General features: G+C 39.0%; 1 protein-coding gene across 1 annotated transcript in view; it reads right to left on the bottom strand.

Annotated features, from left to right (window-relative positions):
* ptprk (protein tyrosine phosphatase receptor type K) overlaps positions 1–9,749 on the bottom strand; it is a 112,105-nt gene that overhangs the window by 25,367 nt on the left and 76,989 nt on the right. The window contains exons 11-19 of the mRNA XM_062436674.1: positions 5,841–6,023; positions 5,370–5,489; positions 4,800–4,909; positions 4,468–4,669; positions 4,282–4,387; positions 3,781–3,850; positions 3,525–3,647; positions 3,023–3,097; positions 2,703–2,739 (exon numbers count right to left, since the gene is read on the bottom strand). Coding sequence (XP_062292658.1) covers positions 2,703–2,739; positions 3,023–3,097; positions 3,525–3,647; positions 3,781–3,850; positions 4,282–4,387; positions 4,468–4,669; positions 4,800–4,909; positions 5,370–5,489; positions 5,841–6,023 — 1,026 coding nt within the window. The remainder of the gene's footprint in view (positions 1–2,702; positions 2,740–3,022; positions 3,098–3,524; positions 3,648–3,780; positions 3,851–4,281; positions 4,388–4,467; positions 4,670–4,799; positions 4,910–5,369; positions 5,490–5,840; positions 6,024–9,749) is intronic.

Below are 9,749 nucleotides of genomic sequence, written 5' to 3' on the forward strand. Positions count from 1 at the left end.
GAGCACAATTTACCTACAAATGCTACCATGTCCTAATGTAAAATATAGTTATACCAATATATATTGGCTGATACAATGGTTTAAATATGTGTCTTAAAGTAAAAGGAAATTGTGAGAAATGCCAAAATACATGTTTGAGGTCATTTGGAAACATGTCTGCATTACATAGTTTGTCCACAGCAGACCACTGACAGGTTCATTTTAACTTGTGAAACTCCGGCTCAGCATATCGTGGTCACAATCTTAAAATGAATAAATAGATATCTCAAGGATCCTAAAAGAGCTTTTTTTAGTTCATTATGTAAATAAAAATGTATGTTATTATTATTATGTGTATTTATGTTACAGGTTTGTGAAAACCGTCTATCAGCTGATATATGATAATGTACTTTTGACAAACTAACATTCATATTTGTATCAGCCTCAAAACTATTTCTGTTTTTCATATATATTCAGCAATCATCAAATCCTTGTTTCACATCAGACTAGGATCTAAAGGCTAAAAATCTTGCTTTTGCCTTTGGTTCCATGTTATTTACCATTTGTGACTGTGCTGTTTGGGTTAATGGCACAAATTTGTATCACCCCTACTTCTCAAGATCGCCTATTTTTCCTGTCAGACCAACAAAAAACAGAAAACATTCTTTAAAAGCCTGACCTCATAATGTCAGCGGTAGCTCTTAATGTCTATAAAAATGATCCAGGTCAGTACACTAACACCCCCCCCCCCCCCCCCCCCCCCGAAAAACCCCTAAGCAGCTATGACAATGCACAATACCCCAGATGACCTAATAGGACCACCACCACTTAATCCTCCCTCGCGGATGCACGGTTGAGCGCACACACACTTGCAGAGGGGCAGATAGAGAAAGGAAGGGACAGTCGTCTGACCTCTCTGTCCATTAGTGTGTCTTTCTCCCTTATTAAAAAAATCTAAAATCCCCTCTACAGTCTGTCAGCTTCACTTATACCTCCAACTCTTCAGGCTAAAAAGACACAGCAGTATCTTTTCTAGCTGCCTTTGGGGAAGTAACCACCTGTTCTAATACCAACCACCAGCAAATCGTGAAATATGATGACACTGGAAACGGTAACTTCCCACATTTCCTCTTATTTTAGAGGGGAAACATGACACCTTACAGGCACCGGAGGGACTGAGCCACTCCTCTTTGATCTGTCCCATAGGTCCAATTTTCTGTGAACCTTATATGTCTTGGTAACATTGAACTGTGTGACCTGTAAAAAAAAAACACGGGTGAACTCCTTTTAACAGGAAAGCTAAAAAACTACAAATATGTCAATTTATACAAAAATTCCCCTTCTTTTCAACCTGGACCTTTTGAAATGTCCATTTACAGGCTAAACTAGTTTGCAATGCCTGTATCCAGAAAGGCTTTAATATAAATACACACCTAAATCAGCCTTAATGGTTTATTCTGCAGTCATTATGGCTGATTGTGCTAAAAATAATGTCACTTTTACTGTCCAGTTTTACGATCGTTCAGCACTAGAAATGCAAATCAAGGTCTGTCAGTCGAGGGCAGAAAGTAATTGTAACTTGTCATTTCATCTCCACACTGTAGGACCGAGAAAGCTCGTAAACACAGAGTTCAAATACTACGATGCCGCATTTACGACACCTCATTGTATGCTCGACATCAACCTTTTATAGTAATGCTTTTATAGGCTTTTTATCTCCCACCTGCTGTCTCAAATTGTGGATTTGTGTCATCATGACAGGAAATTGACCATGTCCAATGTATTATTCAAACATTTAATTTAAATTTGCTTACGTCCATGCTGATAAAAATCAAGCTGCTGTTGTTCATTAATGACTGCTGCCTGTTCATAATAGTTTTTGTCCAAACAACATTGTCATCCCTCAAGCGTGCCTCAAAGAACTGGGAAATGAAGGCTTAAGATGAAAATAACCTAAAGTCATAGTACAAGCTCAAAATGTTGTTTCCATTCATTTTTTCACTTTTGTTTCTCATTGTCCATTACTACTCAAATAAACACTAATGTTGTCTTTCAAGCTTTACGCTCCCATCCATAAGACTGCACAGGATTGTCGATATCATTGAAAACACGCTCATGTATTTTTTTGTTTATCCTTCTTCTTACTCCACACAGCTAAGCGACTCTGATCCATCAGTCGTATTTCTAAAAATCTTTCCTCAAAACAGTGTGTGTGACCTCTGTGTGTTTCTGTGTGCATGTGTACTTATGTGTGGTTGCCTAGGGATTAAAGCTGCACCATTTGAAACCAGTCTGATAATCTATCAACATATGGCTGCTAGTAAAAATATGTTTAGACTGTGTGTCCGTACACACACATGAAAACATTTCCTATCTCTAAACATGATATTGTCCTCTTTAATACTCATAATACAGGAATGCACTATTTTCTATTGGACATGCCCTCGCATAAGAGGAAGGGGCAGATCAGATTTTGAGCACAGTTCAAAACAAACTTATGAGCTGGTAAAACAACAGAATACATATCATATTCATTGACACTAAGAGGATAAGCGTAGTTGCTCATAGAATTACAGTAACTATCACTGGTGACATTCACAATTTATAAGTGAAATTCAGGAAACACTTTTTACCATCTGACCTGCATCTCAGTGTCAAGTTAACACTGACACTGTGTCTTTTTTAGGGGAAGAACGTGGAATCAACATTAACAGTGTTCTTACCTTTAGTAGCTAGCCTTAGACACTGTGTCTTAGTTTCCTGAAGGAAAAGACACAAACAACAATATTAGAGTCCCAAATCCACACACAATACACTATAGCAAAATGAGACATTATGAGATATTATGTTAGATACTGTACATATGAAAGCGTTTAAAGTGTCAAGAAGTGTGTATTGATTACAGTTAGAGAGTGTAAAATAGTTTAAGTGTAATTGGTGTGTCTGTTTACATATGTACATACAGTATGTTTACTCATAGTATTAGCTAGCAGGTGTTCACTGTATGTTTAGTGTGTGTTCACATGAATAAATATTTATTTACCCGCTCTGTGCTGCTAACAGCTTGAAGGTAGATGTTGTAGTTCTTTCTTGGAGCCAGCGGAGGATTCCAGAAACCCTGGGGATTCAATTAAGGAATCTTTATATGAGGCAAAATACATGTAGATGCTGATTTCACTTAAAACCTCTATGTAGAAGGTATGTTTTCTGTCCCATTGGTTTTTCTGTGTTTTTATTTGCTAGCAAGTTATCTCTTCCTAAAAGATTTCCATCAATATATAATATAAAACATAATGCATGTGCCAGATTATCATACAAATTCTAAATACACAAATTTTAAACATTTTGATTATGCAGCCTTGGAAGAAGTATGTGTTCGGTGAGCTTTCTGTTTGGTTAATCATGTGTAAGACCACTAGTATTGCAGTATATCATAATGAAACAAGTAAGAAACCTGTACTACTGTCATTTCTGTATTACGTACTTATCTTTACTGTTGACATTTTTGCTACGTATGTATGTTAAGACATTAAAAAAAAGCTTGCCTGATATGTCTTGTTGTCTCCCACAGTGAAGGGGAGTGGCTCAGGCAGGTTGCTGGGGGACAGCTGGGCTGCATAATAATACGGAGATCCACCGCTAGATGCACTGTGGTAGGACACAGGAACCTGAGGAAGAGTATATACATATTTACATTAAAAATAATATGTCTACATCTGGCTGAAAAATACATGTATATTAAATAAGTTGTAAAGGCATGTTACTGTAAATGTATTGTTTGTAGCGCAGATTAATAGTCACCTCGTAACAGTCAGAAGTGGCCTGACGACGTGACCGTGGATTCACCTCCTCCACCACAATCTGGTACGCGCTATACACAAATAGACAATGCAGAAAGTAATACACATGCATTATTAATTGTAAGAATAAGTTGTGTAGTTAAGTGTTTTATGTTTATGTGGTCTTGCTAATTTAATTACTGTTTATTGCTCCCTTTTTTACCCATGTCAAAGAACCACAATCAAAGAGACCTTGATCTGTGTCAATGTAACCCTCAGAAAATAACATGTTTGGCATAATTACAATAATAACAGATTGTACTGTGATGCTCATGTTCATCCTCGACCACTGCATTGTTCATAAAATCGTACTTAAAAGAACTGGATTATGTTTCTTCTTTAATTCCATGTCTTTGTGATTGTTTACAACTAAATAAGAAACTACCAATATACAGTATGATCACCAGGTTGATGTTACAAGGGTTTGTAAGCACAGTACATATCTGTTGGTACAATACATTACCTTATAGGTGCTCCTTTTGCCTGGGCAGGTTTGAGCAGGACTGTGATGGTAGTTGCGGTTTCATTCAGAAAGGCCTCTGACCCATCATACTCATCTATTGTTGGAGCTAAAGACAGAGAAAGAGTCTGTCACCTTGTTATCCATCTAAATATGAATCCACAGAAATGCTGAAAACGTATTTTCTACCTGAAATATTAGTAGTCACGTTGAGTGTAGTTGCAGGACCGAACCCCTTGGAGGTGGATGCTCGTATAGAGAGCTGGTAAGTGACACCTGGGTGGAGCTGGGAGAACAGGTGATGGGTGGCATTAGAGGGCAAAGACACCGTGAGTCCCGGCCGCTGTAGAGGCACCGAAGGGTCAAATGAACGCACACCGCTGTAGCTGATCTGTGGTGAGACAGAGAGACAGAAAACCGGGTTTTACATGTTGTTCAACTGAGCTGAGGGCTTTCCTCTTTAGCTCAACTTACACAAACACAACAACAATTATTATTTCTGCTGCTACTTCGAATAGTACCTCATATTGTATGATGACTCCATTGGGTTCAGATGGGTCCTTCCAGTAAAGAAGAATTCTGTCTTCAAATGGAGTTGCTCGTACTGATTGACTGGGAACTGGACCTGGAACTGTTAATGCACACACACACAAAGTGCACTTTTATTTTGCTGCATACTGTTGATACAATCACTATAAAATCAACAGTAAATTCTGTTTTGTAAATGAGGGAGCTACAAGTAAATACATATAAACAACAGGAATACACATAGCAATGGCTTTCCTGAATCATGCAGAAGTGCTAAATGTATCCAGGAGTTACAGTTCAAATCCTTTCTTAATTTAATGTCTTTCCCACAAATATCAGAAACACATTTAGGTCATGACGTGCCTTGTTCATTCATCTCATCCTAGCACTGTTGTGTTGCCTACACTGTCAAAATACCTATAAATAAGCTGTGCACAAAAGCACCGCAGCATTAGAGGCATTTACTTTTTACTCTAACCCCTCTATTCAAACAACAAATAAATGCAAATTAATACTTTTATAAGAAATGAGAAAATAAAGAGAATGTGTTTTGCAGATCGCACCATCTTCATCAGTTTGGATGATAGTCTCATCGCTCTCTTTTCGCCCCTCTGGATTGGTCAGTATCATCTTCAGACTCACGTTGGTGTAGGGTGGCAGGTTACCTACAAGGTGACGTGGTGCTGAGAAGAAAAAGAGAGCAGAAACAAAAACATAACTTTATTATAAAACAATAATGTATGACAGTTAATGCTTGAACATAATCAACAGTCCAGTCTGCAGTTCTGCGCTGATTTCAGCCAATTTCAACCCACTGTTTTGGTCCTTCTGGCTCTCATGTGACTTGCATTCAACACTATGTGAATAAAACTCCATGATGATTATTAGACAACTATTTTAAGACTGTAGCCATCTTGTTGATATCATCTTGTATCTCTTTCACTGCAGACATGAGACAGTCTCTCATTGGACTACTGCCGGTCATTGAACACTAAAGACCACCATCTCCTCATCATACAGTATTGTGTACTAACCTTTTGGGTCCATGTCCAAACAGTCAGCCTTGCTGTGGTTGTTTGCGGTCATATAATGGTAACAAATGGTGACGTTAAAGGTGTGACAACGAGTGATGTTGTAACCCAGCGATTCCCAGTCCACCGCTATCAGGCGAGACCTGGTCTCAGCAATCTTCAGCCTCTTAGGAGTCCGCATAGGCTCTGCAGACAAAAGAACACAAAAAACAGAGAAAGAAGGTCAACAACGCTCATATATTGAGTAACACAACAAAATACACTGCGTTACAGACAGATTTGTCAGGGACAGTGCATATTAATAAACATTTCTGTAAATATGCCAGAATTAGCCCAAAGGGTAGTTTTCATCTGTTGTCCCTGGCCAGGTGTGAGTTGGAAGCCTGTGCTACATAATAACATGTAAAGGAACTTTTATGAGTGCTGAGTCAACATTTTCCCCAGGTAAAACCAGAGACTTTTACCAACATATTTCTGGTCCTCACTGCCATTCGACCATTTCTCAAATTCAATAACTTCTACGAGGCACCTCTTAAGTTTCCATCTTGTGTGTGTATTCAGAACTGTTATTGTCAATATAATCTACCTTCTCTCCTTCCTGCCCAGGGCTTTAATTACCTTAACTGCCTCATTTAACAAGATCAATAGCCCCCCAGACCCCACCCATCTCCACACAAACACACACACAGGCCTAAAACCTTTCCTCGTTTGCTTTCCGCTTCTCATATCAGTCCACTATATCACAGGCAGTACACTGTTCCACAGATGTTTACCCAGAATAGAGAACATACTCATGAAACTGCTGTGCCTCCCCCATCTACATAGAGGAGCTGCCATTCAGTGTAAGAAAGCTATTACCTTTAGTAGCTATAGATCATTGTAGAGGAGTTATTTCTCCTGGTAAGGGAACAACCTCTCTGACTAGAGCAGCTATCACTCCATCAAGAAGGCTATTATTACTTCAGAGGAGATACAACTCAATCTCAGAGGCTTTTCCACACACACAACAGTTATTACCACAGTTATACCTGATCTACAAGGGTTAAAACACAATTCATAGTTCTGTGACATTGTGTTACAAAGGTGGAGACTAAATAAGCATCTTCTCAGAAACATAACAGATAATAATTGATCAAGGTGCAACTTATTTCAACTATTTCATATACTCTAGTTATAGGTAGTTTAATGAATACCACTGTATCATATTTCATTGGCTGTAATATTTCCCTCTGAAATGTAGTGGAGCAGAAATATAAACCAACATGAAATGGCAATATTCAAGTGAGGTATAAGTAACTAGGGCTGCAACTAGTGATTTTCTTGGTAAATTGATTTATCGTTGTGTCTAAAAATATTCAATTAACTGACATATATGAACAAAACAGCAGTTTGAGAATCATCAAATATGTAATTTTTGCTTGAAAAATGGCTAAAATGATTACTCGATTGTCAAAATAATGGTCCATTAATTTTCTGAATATCAAAAAAAAAAATAATCGGCTGATCATTGCAGCTCTATGAGTAACTAAAATGTACTTTTGCTGGCATAATGTTACATTTTATCACTATAGCAAAAACAAAATAAAGCAAGCTAAAGAAAGGTCTAGTAAGATGCTCTTTTTTAATTAACCCTGGATGAATCAATGTTTTGTAATTTTGCATCTCTGAAGCTTGGCTCACTCAGAGGTCCCAACTGAGATTTTGACAACTGGCGCATCCAGGGCACAAGGGTTATAATGACAAAGAAAATCTCTTTTATCAAGCATAATACAGCAAAAACAAACTATGCTTTGATTAACTCATATTCTGATCTTGCAGATTAGCTCTGAACATCCCCAGACTAAAGTGGAATCTATTGTAGTGGAGGCAGAGCATATTTAATTAAAAGTTTGGTTTGCTGTTCCATGTCATAAACTGACAGGTCTTCCATCATAGTGATAGCGATTCCATCACCTGTTGCTGTTTCTTCCTCTTTCCATAACCCACCTGATTCCTTATGTCCTTCCAGGATTTTAATAAAAACAGCTCACCTTAAATAGAGAGGCAAAGTCTCTCCCCAACCCCTCCTTGTCTCGGTCTCTGTTTTTCCTTGGGTCTTCCTCTCTCAGAGGAGACAACACAAGGACACAAACTTGTCGCTTCTTCTGACAACCCATTATCTGCCTGTCACTCAGCCATACGCGTGCACAAACAGGCACGGACACTCACACTCGGTTATTACCCAAACACACATACGCGCACTTCAGGTTGTGACAGAATCAAGATTAAATCTGAGGAGAGCATATATATAGGTGTGGGTTCATGTGTGTGTCTGTGTGTGTCTGTGTGCACACATCTCAATAAAACTTCCCATAGTAAGAATGCATTGTCAAGGGCAAACACTACTCACACACACACACAGGTCGTTTAGTCACTCACTAATAAAGAGTCATATAGACTTATGAGAAAGGAAGGATGTGAAGACACCTGGCCAGGTAATTGTCTGCTGTGCAAATATTATTGCTCAACACTGTGTGTGTGTGTGTGTGTGTGTGTGTGTGTGTGTGTGTGTGTGTGTGTGTGTGTGTGTGTGTGTGTGTGTGTGTGTGTGTGTTTTAATAGCTGAGGGTTCAGAGCATTTCATTTTTGCTCAACCTGTTACTGGATGGTTGACATTCAAATAGAGTGTGCGTGTGTGCGTGTGCGCGTCTGTGTGTGTGGTACTGCCTTTCCTGCCTTTCTTTCCCTCTCTTTCTGTCTTTTCCTCACTTGTCTTGGTCTTTTCGTATCTGTCTCTCTCACTTTTCAAATCAATACTTGTGATCCTCACCATAAACCTAGCTATAAGGACACACACACACGTACGTACGCACACACACACACACACACCGTTGGAGCAATGTAATAAATTCTATTGATTTCAGGGTCTCTTGATGCTAACACTGCTTCACTCGGAGACGGTTTTCAACATGGAATTAAAACTAAATATATGACTAGCTCCCTGTCACACACACACACACACACACACACACACACACACACACACACACACACACACACACACACACACACACACACACACACACACACACACACACACACACACACACACACACACACACACACACACACACACACTTTCGAACCTGCATTTCAAAACCCCATTCCCCTCCTCCATTATGCATTGCTGCTTATCTCTGTCTATTTACTGTAGGTAGTGAAAGCGGGTAGAGCGAGGTGGGAGGAGAGAAAGAGAGAATATGGGCAGATAGAGGTAAAAAAGAAAGAAAGACAGAAAGAAAGAAAGAAAGAAAGAAAGAAAGAAAGAAAGAAAGAAAGAAAAAAAGAATGAAAGAAAGAAGACTAGAGGGCAAAGGGAGTAGCATTGAAATTGAGTAAAAAAAACTGTAAAAAACAAAGCGTGGAAAAATGAAACTGGGGCTGGAGGGAGCAATGAAAAGATAAAAGGAGCAGGAGCGAAAGATGAGAGAGGGAAAGAGAGGAGAAGAGAGACCGAGACACAGAGAGGAGGAACGGGCAGAGACGATAACTAGTTTGGAACGTGGCCAAAGTCAAACGGGACGAGGTCCAACAGTAAACCACAGAGGCTGCCTTGTCCCTTTCCCCTCCTCTAGTAGACTGACAAACGGCTGGATTCATGTTGAAACTAAAAAGGCTTTGTTCTCCACAGATGGAGCTTTGAAAAACAACAACAATACCAATAAACACCAACAATAACACCAAGGACAACAAGCTGCATATCAGCAGAATCCAGAGGTTAGAATTAAAGAATGGAAAACAAAAGGAAAGGAAATGAAACTAAATGAAATAGAACTACACTAAGGGGGAAGTCTCTCAATATAAAGCGTTAGAAAGAGCCAAGAAATATACAGCAAGAAGACTATAGAGTGGAAGGGATGGAAGCTTAAGAAA

The sequence above is a fragment of the Scomber scombrus genome, chromosome 17 (genome assembly GCF_963691925.1).
Source record: "Scomber scombrus chromosome 17, fScoSco1.1, whole genome shotgun sequence".
NCBI classification, from domain to species: Eukaryota; Metazoa; Chordata; class Actinopteri; order Scombriformes; family Scombridae; genus Scomber; species Scomber scombrus.